The 15048-nt window shown below is 48.1% G+C and overlaps 1 protein-coding gene across 2 annotated transcripts; it reads left to right on the forward strand.

The window, feature by feature from the left end:
• Positions 1-289: 289 nt before the first annotated feature.
• Positions 290-7286, forward strand: LOC122382321 (delta-latroinsectotoxin-Lt1a-like). Of its 2 annotated transcripts, XM_043367502.1 has the most exons (6): positions 290-317; positions 1427-1655; positions 3009-3161; positions 3418-3625; positions 3924-4310; positions 5041-7286. In XM_043367502.1, exons 2-6 carry the CDS (start codon positions 1473-1475, stop codon positions 5085-5087), a joined length of 978 nt encoding a protein of 325 aa, XP_043223437.1. In that variant the 5' UTR covers positions 290-317; positions 1427-1472; the 3' UTR covers positions 5088-7286. The 2 variants fall into 2 exon arrangements, with proteins under 2 accessions (XP_043223437.1, XP_043223436.1); XM_043367501.1 differs by lacking the exon at positions 290-317 and having other exon boundaries at positions 1224-1655.
• Positions 7287-15048: the final 7762 nt, after the last annotated feature.

A 15048-nucleotide genomic window follows, 5' to 3' on the forward strand; every position in this document is an offset into this window, starting at 1 on the left:
AAATGCTTCGATCAAATTTGATGTGCCCGCTAATACATAGTTTCAACACCAACTTTAATTTGGCTACAGCAATCTAAATGCATTTTAACGTTGTCGGCGCAGCTGCGGCATTTATTTTTGAAAATAGTGTTCAAATTTTTTAAAGACTCACTAGTATTGCTGATTTATGCAGCTATCAACCAATTAGCCGTATGATAGTATCAATGAGCCGCTGTTTGGCTGCTCTTGAACAGAAATCTTAGTCAAATTGTACGAAAATAAATATTGCATAAAAAATCAGCAAGGGTGCCGGCAAGGGATAGGATAGATGTGATGTGGTGTGTGTCGTGTGGTGGGTGGACAATGGACATGTATTTTCTTTCAGTATTTTAAGCTTACTGAAACGAATATATTGCTATCTGAATTTTTCTTACATCATTTTGTCATTTACGAAGTCTCTCAGAAGTCAGAATCACGGTGTGGGTGGCTAATCAGTTGGGCAAACTAGACTTTTGGAATCAAAATATGGAGGCATCAATAATTTGATTCTGGTGGGAGGAGCCATGACCAAATATGGGCATGGAATCAATTTTTTGATTCATTTTGGTACACTTTTGACATTAAATGTATCGTTACGGCTGAAAAAAGGCCCATGACGGTGAGATTTTTCTTTAAAAAGGTAGAAAAATGTGGTAGGTTTCCAATGAGTGTTACCTCAAAACTAAGAAATTGTCCCTTTGGCCTTGTGAATGGGAAAAAGACAGAGCCACTGTCCATCACGTAAAAGCTGTTTTGAGGAAATCACTCTGTATGTTATTTTTGTATCATGAATTGCATACTAAACACTCAGTATTTGTGTAAAATAGCAAAATGAAATTTTCAAACCCCTAATTATCATTGTTGTAGTGCTTTTATTTTTATTATATGGTTTTTACCTGTTGCTTCAGTTTTTGTATTCTTGACATTTAAAAATTGTGAATTGTTATCAAATGTAGTGAAGGTTAAGTACAATAATGCTATAGGTATCTGTTGTGGTGCTGAGGATACCACTAAATGAGAATAATAGCAAGATAAATGATGTATTCCTGCATATCATTGTTGCCTATCTCTTAACATTACCTGTGAATCAAAAGAATGATTAGCTAGCTGATGGGGAATCAATATTATGATTATCTGTTTAAAGTGAATCAATTCCTTGATTGCCTTTCACTACCTATAGAATTCAAATTGTTATGATAGGAGCAATATAATTTGGCTTAGGAGATAGTTCCAGCATTTCTGTTCAAGATCAGGCATGCTCCTTCTTGTAACACTCTATTATTTTTATGTGATCGGGAAGTTAGAAATGGTCTGCATTTATGCCCAAATATGGTCATAAGGAATCAATCTTTTGATGCCTCCATATTTTGATTCAAAAGGTCTAGTTTGCCCAACTGTAATGGCTTAGCTCAGTCGACCGGACAGCGGACAGAGTCAGAGTCAGAGCTTGAGCTATGTTTGAACAAGCCAGGAACGCGGTACCGCTAGAAAACTACCCAGTTCACTTAGCCTGCAGGGATGGCGATATTCAAAGCCTGACTAAATTTGTTGGACTACGGCAAGATAAAAGTGTGCTTGTACAGGAAGATAACTTTTATTACTGGACGCCTCTTCATTTTGCCAGCTTTTTCGGACAGGTCAGTAGGTTACTTGGCTGTTATTGTGATTTTACCATAACATTCTACTTTGGTGCTGTGGCTCTATGACCTGTCACTAGGTTCTGCTAGAAGTTTGGTAATTAATGAGCATGTGAGCATGGTTAAAAAGTGAGTTAAAATGGGAATGCCCTTTCCCCAACTCCCGAGTCTCATGATCCATCAATTTTGTCAAGGTCTGTTGTAACCAATTCTTCCCAGGTATTGATATATTGAATGGTCGGTTTCGCCATGATCAAATACTTAAATATGGTGATAAAATCGACCAATATCATGGCAGTGAGATGTATTATATTATAATGTGTATTTAGGCCAATGTTTTGAATTGTTATCATTTGGGATGTAAGGCTTGAAAAAGACATTTTGTCGAATTACATGTGTAGCCAATTCAAAAGAATATAATTCAAAATAGTTCCCATTGTTTATCCCATTACAATACTACTCTAGTTCTAATTTCTATATTTTTGGCCTTATTTTGTTATATAAAAATACATCTCACTGCCATGTTATTGGTCAATTTCATCACCATGCTTTCCAGGTATAGTTGTGTGGTTTATTTTATTCTTCAAATGGATAACAACATCTACTCTTAGTTGCATGAGGTACACCTTGCATCCATAAATAATAAAATATGAGGCAATGCAAGTTTGAGGTAGATGGCTGAATAGGTAGGTAGGCAACGTTCTGGTTGCCTACAACTGAGGAACAGGTTGATGTGTGGCCCTAGTTTTTCAAGCTACTACCTACTCATCCTTTATCCAAACCCCTTGGACTCTGATTACCCAGTGACCTCAGTACTCAGTATCCAGCGTATTCAGGACCCAGCCCTCAATCTGCACCTAACAGTGTTGAAGCTTGGTACTTAAAAAACAGACTGGGCAGTGCCAAAAGTGTAAATGAATAAAGCTCTGCATTTCAGATGAGCAGTTAGGGATGTAATATCCTACTATCACATATGATTAGGCAAAACTCATCAAAGGTTTTTATATAGAACATGGCATGGGATGATTTGCAATGTAATATTGCTCATTGTTAGGTACCTACCTGCCTATATAACAAGTTGCCTAAGGGGTGTTCACACTTCACAGGCACCGCAAACTGCTGAGTGCAGTGTGTGCGGTATGTGCAACAGGCATGGGGGTAGGGGATGGGTAGGCGGTTCTGACGTCACGGCTGCGTGCGGTGGACGGTCCGCTGTGGCCAGTCCCGACCGGCCACAGCGGTCGCTGTGTGCGGTGACGGAAGGCTGACGTAGGGACGCAGTGGGCGGAGCTGACAGCCTGTGTACGGTCCGACCGCACACAGGGCCCGTGAAGAGCCCTCTGTTGTTTTCAGCTGCCCGCCGTTATTGTGCTGCGGGAGGCGGGTGTCAGTGTGGATCTCACCACAGCCAAGTTTCAGCAGACAGCCGCCCACATTGCAGCCTTTTCTGGCGCTGACCACTGTCTCAAGTACCTGGTGCACTTTGGATGCAATGTCAATAAACAGGTATGATGAACACAGAGAACACAACACATGCACACTTTGCACAGATATCAGTTCCATTGCAATAAATTATTTCCAAAGAACATAACCTGAGAATCTTTGAATGGGTAGCCATGGCACTTACATGGGGAAGATTACTTTTAAGGGGTCAAGCACCCAGCACTCACATCTCTTTGAAAAAGAAATACATCTGTTTTACTGTTAGAAAACATCAAACATGCTACCAAATACCGTGACGCCCACCTGTTGCGTCCCGCAGGACTACCTCGGCGAGACGCCGCTGCACAAGGCTGCACGCTCCGGGTCGGTGGCGTGCGGGCGGGTACTGGCTGCGGACGGCCGCGCGCTGCCGCACCTGCTCAACACCAGTGGACAGACGGCGGCCGCGCTGGCGGCTGCCTGCGGACACTCTGAGATGGCCGCCTGTCTGAGCGAGTACGAGAGCAGCTGCGGACACCTGCGCACGGGTGGGTGACTCACAGACATACAAAATGTCTGAGCGAATACTAGAGGAGATGTGACAGCCGGGAACGGTTGAGCGATACACTCTTGATCAGATGAGGGATGCCTCTTTGAAGTTTGAACAGATGCGGACATGGGCCCTGCGTTGTAACTGTTCTGAATGGCTTTTATGTAGCTATATAATGGGCATTACGCTGATAAACAATCTTCTTTGTTTTACCTCGGGTGATCCGTCCAGCAATGAGGCCGTCCCCAGTTTTGTCCGACCTCTCACGGGCCTTCCACTCTGCCCCTATCTTACAGACGGCGCCACCGCTGTGTCGCATTATGTCCAGGCGGCGCCACCGGCGTCCTCCACCCAGCCGGCCCTGAACGGCGGTCTGGTACCGGAGCGGGCTGCCGCCACCGGCGGACCGTGGTGCTACCAGCCGCCGCCCCGCGCAGACACCGCGGAGGGGATGGAGATGGAGGTCTCGGCCGGCGAGCCGGGCCGTTTCACCATCCGGCACGAGCCGTGCGCGGGACACCAGAACGGGGCGGTGTTTAGTGTCACTGTCGGCGAGCAGAGCAGCGCGATCAGTAACGGTTGGCATGGCAACGGCGATATCGACGGCGGCTGCGCGAACGGGTTCGGCAAGAGGAGCTGCGAACAGGCGGCCCCGGAGGATATCAAGAGAAGGCGGCTCATAGGTGAGCTCGAATCCCCAGTGTTTGGTTTGTTGGGTTAGGAGGCCCTTTCAGTCCATTGAGGCCATTGCAGAGCTGGGAGGATGATAGGAATTAGGGGGAGACATTGGTCTTGGCAGGCGCTCTAGTGAGTCGCCAGGGCTGAGCCCATCCAATCGGACAGGCCGACCAGCCCCCCCCCCCCAAGCACTCACTGCATCTGGCTATGGATGGGCTCCCTTTGGAGCTCGCCCGCAAGTTCTCGTCCAGCCCGGACCGGGGGTTGGGGCGTGGAGATGGATTTGAATGTCCTGGTGATGGAAACGACGGAACGGGCGAACTCCCAGTGAGAACTGGAACCACTTTGCACTCAAGCAGTATGGGAATCGTGAATAGTTTTCATATATGCGACTTGCGACTCGCTGTGTATAGCACATCGATAGGAAAAAAGATCAGACTGCTATTTCTTCACTCTGGACTTGATAGAGACACTATTAGCTACTCATGGCGAACGTGGAGAAACAGTCGCCAAGGTTATTCAGTTCTTTCATGCTCTGTCGTTAGCCTGAGTGCAAGATCTAGAATCATGACCTCGTGTTCTCCCTCTCGTATTCTCGTGCTCGTGTTCGCATAGATAGTCCGCCAGTGGATGATATGTTATACCTGTTTCAAGTCGTAAGCGTTTGGGTGTTTCTGACGAAAGTTTCTTTACTTTGGTGTCTAACCATGCCCTGTAACCTTTCGTACCCGGCAGAGCACGCGGTTGGGGACAACACAAGGGCCGGCGGACCGTGGGCCTAGTTCGGCGGCCAGCCGCCAGAGGCGTCACGCTCGTGGCTGGTTCCTGCTGCGTCCGTTCGCGGCGCCACCGTCGCGGGCGTGCTGCAGACTCTGAACAGATGACATCCATAGCTGGGGCGAACAGGCTGGACAAAGACTGTGTTCTAGGGTAAGAAGCTACGTTTATTTTTTGCTAGTGCAGCTTGTTTTATTTTCGCTCTTTCTCCTCTGTGAGGAGCGGTATGCGATTCGATTGTTAGGCGGTAGGCTACCGTGATCGCAGATCTGCCGTCTGGGTTGTGCTGCGGCAGCGAGGGATCAGAAAGTGTGATTGCTGGATGGCTAATCGGTGATTTGCGACCGATAAGGCAACCTCGTGTTATCAACGATAGTTCAAAGCTTGCAGTAATACCCAGTACGTACGGAAGCAAAAATGTACTCGACAAGTTTCTAGAATAGTTCTAGAACACTGCCCTTCAGTATGATAGAGAACAGGTGACAAGCAGTTCAAATGTATGTTTTTGAAGTAGCGGTAGGCTCGTTTATGATTTTTGTTTTGCTCCAATCATGGAGCTGTTCTGTACTTACCACCCAATAAGCTTTGTGTGCACCTAGGAAGTGGAACAATTCAATCACTGTGACTACATTTTTAAGGACGGACCGGTTACGAAACCGCTACCTACCTGTCGATGACAGTAGATGACGCTTCTGTAGTGCAGACTCCCGCACCAGTAGTTCTCAGATGCTGTCCCAGTCAATTCCAAGTGCCTGCTGCTTTTTGGGAATGCTGTCCAGCGCATTCTGCCTCACGTAGTCCAGTGAGCTTTGTGTAGTGTAGCTTTACGTAGAAGCTAGACAATGTGCACGCCTTTGAGCCATGTGGCGATGTCTGTGTTCATCATACAGTTGACTAAAGAATGATGCTGGGCTCCTCCCAGACAATAAGTTGCCTCGAGAGGTAGGCTGTGCCGCATCACACAGGCTGAGTGATGAAGGCTGTCCCCGTGGTCCTGCGCTCACGAAAGAAACGCTTGATTGCGTTATTAGCGCAGCAACCTAGCGTTCCAGCAACTCCTAGCTAGTGAGGGGTGAAACATCATTCTGTATTCAACTGTGCGTCCGTTGGGGTTAACGTACAAAACCTTTTAGCGTCACACCCTGAGCACCGGTGCCCTTGAGGCCGACATCCCCCTGCTCTTGGCGTTCCGCTGAGCGTGGTTTGTGGACCATGTGAACAGGGCCAGGGGGTGATCTGTAGCGTCTCATGTGACCCCAAAAACGCTACATGACTGACGGGGATTCAGTTACGCCCGCTTCTAATCACTTTTTCCATGACCGCTCTTCACATGACCAAATATGAGGTGGCAGCTTTACGTACCATTCAAAATGGCAGCCAAGAATCTACGAGGTACAACCCAAGTCTCCCTCCGTTTTGGCTCTGTTGCTGCCGTCGGGACACCCTTGAAACCAATCATAACCATCATCAACACTCACCTCTCCTAGTTGCTTGTCTAACCGAGCACTTAGTACAATTCTGGCATGACCATTGACCACCTACAGTATTCACATTTGAATAGAAAATTCACGACCGAGTACAAATAACCATTTGTGGAGTGGATAATTGTAAAAAGACAAACGCACCGTACACAACCTGACTCTAGTACTGTTTTCGCCCAAAACTCAACCGTTCAAAAACACTCATGGTTGGATGAACTGTGACAGTCGTCACAAATGCTTCAGCAAAGTATGCGTGCATACTGCATATCCTACGGATTTGCGGCTGATACTTCATACAAAATCAATCTATCAATCTACAATGCGTTTTCACTTACTAATGTGTCTGCAGTAATCTTCGTATCACATTTGTGGACGTCTTTACGATGTGTAGCGGACCGATTGTGTTAACTGTTAAGTGTTCAGTGATCATGATTGACCTCTTCCTGCTCATTTAAAGTGTTTGTGTTATATTCGAACTGCTGCTCCGTGCTGTATGACAATGCTTAATTTTGTTTACATGAAGAACCGACCATTCCGTATATGCTAGTCCTGTTTTAGACGAATTAAGAACTCTGACGTTTGTTGTTTTCTGCACGCTTTTGTCTCATAAGGCACATTTTCGTATAGAGCTTCGTTTAAGAGTCATCCGTGTGTCTGCGTATGTGCTGATTGCTGAGATTTGACAGCATAAAAATGTCCGAGAATAAACAAACATTTCAATCACCTCGATTGTTTTCTTTAGCTATTGCTAAAACTTTTTTATTGGGAAGGTCTGGTAAATGGAATCTGCTTGGACTTCAGTCCCCATTTTCCTGAAACGAGCTTCAAGGCGTCTTTATAGGCCGTCCACTGCACATTAAATTTCTGACAAAGCTCAAACGCTCAAACGGCACTTTCTCAGAATCTTGCAAATACTACGAATAGATGACAATTAAATGCGCATTACAAAGCTTACTGTGTGCATTGGCTATAACTCCGAAGCCGATGGGCTAGTAAATTACAGACCCAGAAAGGACGGCAATGACATTGCATTGCATGCATTGCAAGTCACAGGTGCAGTGGACGAAACGTCATATGTATTACTATTAAGTAGGAAGGTGCCTGCCGATGCCGGACCGCGTCGTCTAAAATTCTTATCATTGGACCGAAATTCGAGTGTCCCGTCACCGTGTCAGGTATGACGTCACCGTCCCAGGTGTGACGTCACTCCGTGCCAGGTAGCCGAGTGACGCGCTCGGTGGCGGCGGACGCAGGCGCCGGTAGCGGCGGCGGCGGCGGCGGACAGTGGCGCGTCAGTGACGCCGCGGTCGCGCCACGAGTGCCGCCGTCCGTGGCGCCGCGGGTGACGTCAGCGGTCGGTATACCCGGAGCAGAGGAGGACCCGATCGAACCCCAGGACCGGGTGTCGTTGTTGTGAGAGACGGCTCAAGACGGGCGTGCATGGCGAGCTTCTTAGTGCTACAACGGGCTAGAAGAGATGCTAAAGAGTAACACGAGACGAAGTCTGGACTGAGGTAATACTATATGCCCTTCAAATTACGCGTAACTTTGTTATGCCGGTTGCCACACAAGATGGGATCAGATGAACTATGAGTCTGATTATTAAAGCCAAACAAGAGAAGCTGCTAAATGCCCAACACCCGTTATATTCATACAAACCCGAACCAGGTACAGTCGTGTTTTGCATAAGTGAGTGGGACCGGATCAGGAGAGGTTGAACTAGTGCGGCCTAGTCTCTAAGAAAAGCGGACATTTGTGCAGTGTGGCTTCCACAACCAAACGAGAGTCGGTCTGATCTGATTTGATGCGACTGAATTTGATGAACTCGAACCCCGACAGCGCCTGAGATCTGAAGTGGCCTCTTATCTGAACCGAGGAAGGCAAGCTAAACGTGAACCAGCTCAGACTTATTTGTAAAGTTCACAGGTAATGCTGAAAACAATTAAGTGCTCCGGGGTATCTGTTCAACGCTTTCACGAATAAATCAGGTATGCATAGACAATGAAGATTGGACAACGGACATTTTGTAGATCCTATTCATCACGGAGTTAAAGAGTGAGATAGTATTTCATAAATATGCAGGATATGACAACAAAAATTACCCGACGTTTCGTTTATTATAACTTTTTCAAGGGTAAAGAAAAGACACACATTTATCTACGAGAACATGGGATATGTAACAGCGCGGGCAATTCTTCATAGTATCACTTCCTGTCTGCAAACAGGTCACAAAGAAACAATTCACAAATCAAAATCTCTCCTGACTAAAGATGCGGTCACAGAAGGAAGCCTAAAAAGTCCATTTGAAATATTTAAAGTTTGACCAGTAGCGATAAATGCCGCCTCTACAACTTTTCGCTAACTTTGGAAAAATTCCTGTCGACACATGTAGCCCCTGTCCAGTTAGGCAGATGCCCTTCTTCCTCTGCGTGAACAACAAAGGCGTTCGAAACTCTATGATTGCGCAAGTCCCCCTTGTGCTCGCGAACCCTCGTTTTATTTAACCCTCGAATAGTATTTTGTGCTATCTCGTATGACGAAATAACAAAATAATGAATACAATGCCACCACTATAAATGTACCTAAAAATGGTACCAGTATAACGCCTTTTGGGGCGACTAACGGAGCGAGCGAGAGGGTGGGCCTTGCACGTGCGAAATTGCGAGGGGGTACCTCCAACTGACTTGTGCATGGCATCCTACTAACCGGTCTCTAGCGATGTGCCAAATTTGGGCACAATCGGCCCAGCCGTTCTCGAGATCTGGAAGCGGCACCCTGCACGTGCGCACGTGCAAAATGGGTCCCAACTGACTTGTGCACGGCACCCTACTAACCGGTCCCTAACTGTGTACCAAATTTGAGGGTAATTGGTCGAGCCGTTCTCGAGATCTGGAAACGACCCCTGCACGTGCGCACGTGCAGCAGCGCCCCAACTCTAGCACATGGATATGCAGTGCCTAGTGGGTGCCTACCTACATGCCAACTTTCAGCACAATCGGCCAAGTAGTTACCGAGATATTGCAACAATTACAAAACGGACACCTCTTCGTTTTGCACGTGGCACGTGCATAAGGGGTCACCCACATGCATCAGGAATAGTCCAATACTTGGTAGAAGGAATGAAGCTACCCTACAAAAATTACCGCGTGTAAATCGGTCAAGTGGTTGCTGAGATATAAGCCTCGCAAAAGCGTGACCACGGCCGGCCGCTCATACTCAGAAATTTCCGTTAACCTAAGGAAAGACTACGCTCGCTTCGCTCGCTCCGTAACCAGTATAACGCCTTTTGGGGCGACTAACGGAGCGAGCGAGAGGGTGGGCCTTGCGCGTGCGAAATTGCGAGGGGGTACCTCCAACTGACTTGTGCATGGCATCCTACTAACCGGTCTCTAGCGATGTGCCAAATTTGGGCACAATCGGCCCAGCCGTTCTCGATATCTGGAAGCGGCACCCTGCACGTGCGCACGTGCAAAATGGGTCCCAACTGACTTGTGCACGGCACCCTACTAACCGGTCCCTAACTGTGTACCAAATTTGAGGGTAATTGGTCGAGCCGTTCTCGAGATCTGGAAACGACCCCTGCACGTGCGCACGTGCAGCAGCGCCCCAACTCTAGCACATGGATATGCAGTGCCTAGTGGGTGCCTACCTACATGCCAACTTTCAGCGCAATCGGCCAAGTAGTTACCGAGATATTGCAACAATTACAAAACGGACACCTCTTCGTTTTGCACGTGGCACGTGCATAAGGGGTCACCCACATGCATCAGGAATAGTCCAATACTTGGTAGAAGGAATGAAGCTACCCTACAAAAATTACCGCGTGTAAATCAGTCAAGTGGTTGCTGAGATATAAGCCTCGCAAAAGCGTGACCACGGCCGGCCGGCAGGCCGGCCGGCCGCTCATACTCAGAAATTTCCGTTAATCTAAGGAAAGACTACGCTCGCTTCGCTCGCTCCGTAATCACCAGTATAACGCCTTTTGGGGCGACTAACGGAGCGAGCGAGAGGGTGAGCCTTGCACGTGCGAAATTACGAGGGGGTACCTCCAACTGAGTTGTGCACGGCACCCTACTAACCGGCCTCTAGCGATGTGCCAAATTTGAGCACAATCGGCCCAGCCGTTCTCGAGATCTGGAAGCGGCACCCTGCACGTGCGCACGTGCAAAATGGGTCCCAACTGACTTTTGCACGGCACCCTACTAACCGGTCCCTAACCATGTACCAAATTTGAGCGCCATCGGTCCAGCCGTTCTCGAGATCTGGAATCGACCCCTGCACGTGCGCACGTGCAGCAGCACCTCAACTCTGGCACATGGATATGCATTGCATAGTGGGTGCCTACCTACATGCCAACTTTCAGCGCAATCGGCCAAGTAGTTACCGAGATATTGCAACAATGACAAAAGTGACACCTCTTCGTTTTGCACGTGGCACGTGCATAAGGGGTCACCCACATGCATCGGGAATAGTCCAATACTTGGTAGAAGGAATGAAGCTACCCTACAAAAATTACCGCATGTAAATCGGTCAAGTGGTTGCTGAGATATAAGCCTCGCAAAAGCGTGACCACGGCCGGCCGGCCCGCCGGCCGGCCGCTCATACTCAGAAATTTCCGTTAATCTAAGGAAAGACTACGCTCGCTTCGCTCGCTCCGTAATGATACCAGTATAACGCCTTTTGGGCGACTAACGGAGCGAGCGAGAGGGTGGGCCTTGCACGTGCGAAATTGCGAGGGGGTACCTCCAACTGACTTGTGCACGGCACCCTACTAACTGGTCTCTAGCGATGTGCCAAATTTGGGCACAATCGGCCCAGCCGTTCTCGAGATCTGGAAGCGGCACCCTGCACGTGCGCACGTGCAAAATGGGTCCCAACTGACTTGTGCACGGCACCCTACTAACCGGTCCCTAACCGTGTACCAAATTTGAGCGCAATCGGTCCAGCCGTTCTCGAGATCTGGAAACGACCCCTGCACGTGCGCACGTGCAGCAGCACCCCAACTCTGGCACATGTATATGCAGTGCCTAGTGGGTGCCTACCTACATGCCAACTTTCAGCGCAATCGGCCAAGTAGTTACCGAGATATTGCAACAATTACAAAAGTGACACCTCTTCGTTTTGCACGTGGCACGTGCATAAGGGGTCACCCACATGCATCGGGAATAGTCCAATACTTGGTAGAAGGAACGAAGCTACCCTACAAAAATTACCGCGTGTAAATCGGTCAAGTGGTTGCTGAGATATAAGCCTCGCAAAAGCGTGACCACGGCCGGCCGGCCGGCCGCTCATACTCAGAAATTTCCGTTAATCTAAGGAAAGACTACGCTCGCTTCGCTCGCTCCGTAACAAGGTGAAATGCTTACGCCATTCTTCTCGAATAGGTATGTATGCTCGGTAGGTATGCTAATCTACCTACAAGAAAAAAAAAACATTCAGTTGATTAGGCACCTTTCTTCTTTGTTTGCTCGCAAAAGTTGCAATATTTGCCCTACATTTGTTTTCATCTCGAAAAGGGCTAGGAAATATGAGCGAGGTATTAAACACTCATTAATTTTTTTGTCGATGCTGCTGTCATTTCATAAATGGTTTATCAGCATGCAGCAGAATTAATTGGGAGCCTGGCTTTCTGAAAATATGTTTGTGAAGTGCTTAATTTTGCTGATCGTGTTTTGTTAGCGCTTCTCAGTTCTGCCTTCCTTTGATGATGTCAAAATTGATTCTATCCGCCTCTCCAACCTCAAAGTCGTCCCCTGATTAACACTGGAAGATTCCCTAGAATTTGCTGCTGACAGGACGTAAAGATTGGCGCGACCAATGCGGTGTCAGTTATCGAACGCTTCTACGCCGGCAACTGAAATTGTCAGCTACATAACGTGAGCTAGGGAGTCGGATCCTGACTGCGATAAAGTGAACTGTTGGTCAGCTGACCTGTTGCCTGGGAGTTTGGGTCACTCCCGGTACGTTTGTTTTACTTCACTGGATCTTGTCGGCTTTTGATTTATTGCCTATTCTACACACGTAACCGATTGTCGCATCAATACGACCTGAAGACGAAGCTAGAAAAAAAGCGTAGACGTCTCAAGCCGCCGATGTGGCCGTCAATTATGAGAAACACGGGCGGGACCGGGAATAGTTCATGGAATGCTCTAAAAGTAATCGTTTCATGTCCGCTCGTGGGGGTGAGGTCTGAGCCACTTCGGACTCGCTGTGTCGGTGTCAGTGGACCTTGCCGCTCAGCCAGGGCCAGAGGGTGGCGGCTCTCAACAGTTGAAGGTCAGGTCAGGTCATGGTTGACTAAGGAGAAGGGCCACTTGTCTGACAAGTCATGCAGCCAACATTAGGTTTTTAGAATACAACGGAAATACTACATACCGGCTGTTAGGTAGTCAGCTGTTGACTCATGCGTAGTGCGATATGACTTGAGATTTTAGAGATAAACTGTAAAGACTAGCTTAAGACCTCTGGCAGATGCACAATGAATCGAGCACACAAATGCGAAAGAATGTGGGAAGCTACTAAGCAAGTTTCTAGTTGAAGGCCTCTCGTTGAAGCTCCAATTGATGCCGGGTTTCTTGAATATTAGCTTGCTATTTCCATGATCTTAATTGTTTATAAACCGCTCCACTACAAATGTCTTCAGAATGCCGTCATAGAATAACTCAAAAGTCGCGCCAAACCTTATATTTTTGTACAAGCACAAAGCAATTTGAGAGCGCAGCGCAACACTAACAAAACTTCCTATGCAGTTCAGGCGAAGCCTTCGCATGACGCCCGGGGCGATTTGTTAACTTTACAGCAACAATAGTACCTCTTTGCTTATAAACACCCCGGTCGTTGAGTGTTTGTTTGGAGAAGGAGCGAAGCAAGTTCAGATGAGTAAGGAAGTGTGCCTAAAACTCATGAGCTCCTGCAATAATCGATGAATCATGCGCCTGAGCCTTTTTGAAAGTTGAAGCGAGTTATGAGATGTTTTGACAGGCGCGATGACATTGTAACGCTTAGTTAATTAATTATCTCGACAGTCTTCGTGTCTTTAATCGGTTTTAGTGGTAAGTACCTACATGATATCAAAAAGTCAGGAGTCAATCACGTTTAACCGGACTTGGCAAAGTCGACAATTTAAGGACAAATTTACCAACTAAAAGCCCGTTCCAGATAACACGGATCGCCTCGATTAAGTCCTTTGTTTACAGGACTAGACGAATTATTCGTCTCGAGTAATTTACTGCAGGGTCACATAGTCGGCGAGGATTTCACGTGCCCTCCCATCATCTGCTGAAGGGCACTTACGTTGCGACGTTCATTTGGCGTTTTCTTCAGGCACAGATTCTGAGGACTGAGGTAGATTTGTCTACGATTTGATCAGTGTTGAGCAACTGCTTCATTTCAGAGGCAAATGTTTTCTGCACATTTTCAACCGGAACTCATTTTCTCTGACATTTTCTCGGAAAATTTCATGATAAGGTAAATGACTGATCGACTGATCAAAATCGAAGCTACACTGTCCCATTTGCGAACATTGCCTCAGTCAATAGTCACCAGAAGTCAGTTGTTGTCTCCGTGTTTTTCTGTTAACAGTTGCTGTTACAGCGCTTCAATTAAATCAAAGTCGAGCTGGGTACCGGGAGGGACAAGGAGTACACTTGGACCCCTTGAAAGGGCTAAATCGACCAATGATATAGCCGATAGCCCTCATCAGATGGCCATTGATGACCCGTAAAGGCACCGACATTACGGACATTTGACCTTTATTTCAGCAGCGTTAGGTAATCGGAGCAGATTGACGCACTGAACAGTGAGCAGTGTACACTGTACAGTGAAGTGTGCACAGTGCACAGTCAACAATCCTCGGTCCCGGCTTCAGCGTGGGCTACCGCCGGAGTCGGGGAGCGCCCAGTGCCACTGCCCCACACAGCGCAGCGGTCCTGAGTGGCCGACTGCGCCGCACGGCAGGGGTGGGCAGGGGTGTGCTGCGGCACAGCCTACCCAGCTGCTGCTCGCTCGTGACGTCAGCGATGGCCGCGCCGGCCGCCACGCCGCGCCGCTCCGGCTGATCGGAGTGATCAGTGATCACTGAACTGATCACTAATTATAGAGGCCAAACGCTTATTTCACCTTTGTTTGGAGGTGGGGGGTTGGGGGAGGGGAGTAAGAAAGTGGCTCCGCCTTTGGTTAACACAGACAATGCTGCTTTCGCCTTTCGGTCATTTTTCACATCCCTGGTAAAAGAACCCGAATAGAATCGACAATCGATGTTTTATCGGTTCGCGGTACTGACGGGTGCGGTGCTGTTTCAGACGGACGCTGGCTCGGGCCATGTACCTGGGGCAGGAGAACCAGGAGCGAAATGGCGGCATGTACTTCACTCGGCTCAGCGTCGGCGCCCCTGAGGTAGGCATTCAGTGAGGTGCGCCCCAGAGGCCTGAGGTAGGTAGTCGTTACCTGCGCCCGGCGTGGACAGTGACCCGCTACCGGGGTGCTC

This window comes from Amphibalanus amphitrite, unplaced genomic scaffold, assembly GCF_019059575.1.
Source record: "Amphibalanus amphitrite isolate SeventyFive unplaced genomic scaffold, NRLGWU_Aamphi_draft 000137F_arrow, whole genome shotgun sequence".
In the NCBI taxonomy this organism is placed as follows: Eukaryota; Metazoa; Arthropoda; class Thecostraca; order Balanomorpha; family Balanidae; genus Amphibalanus; species Amphibalanus amphitrite.

Bases quoted from the DNA above. Each gene is read 5' to 3' on its own strand.
- LOC122382321 (XM_043367502.1), top strand. From the start codon at position 1,473: ATGTTTGAACAAGCCAGGAACGCGGTACCGCTAGAAAACTACCCAGTT. The intron at 1,656-3,008 runs GTCAGTAGGTTA...TGTTGTTTTCAG, and splicing joins TTGCCAGCTTTTTCGGACAG to CTGCCCGCCGTTATTGTGCT. The intron at 3,162-3,417 runs GTATGATGAACA...TGCGTCCCGCAG, and splicing joins GATGCAATGTCAATAAACAG to GACTACCTCGGCGAGACGCC.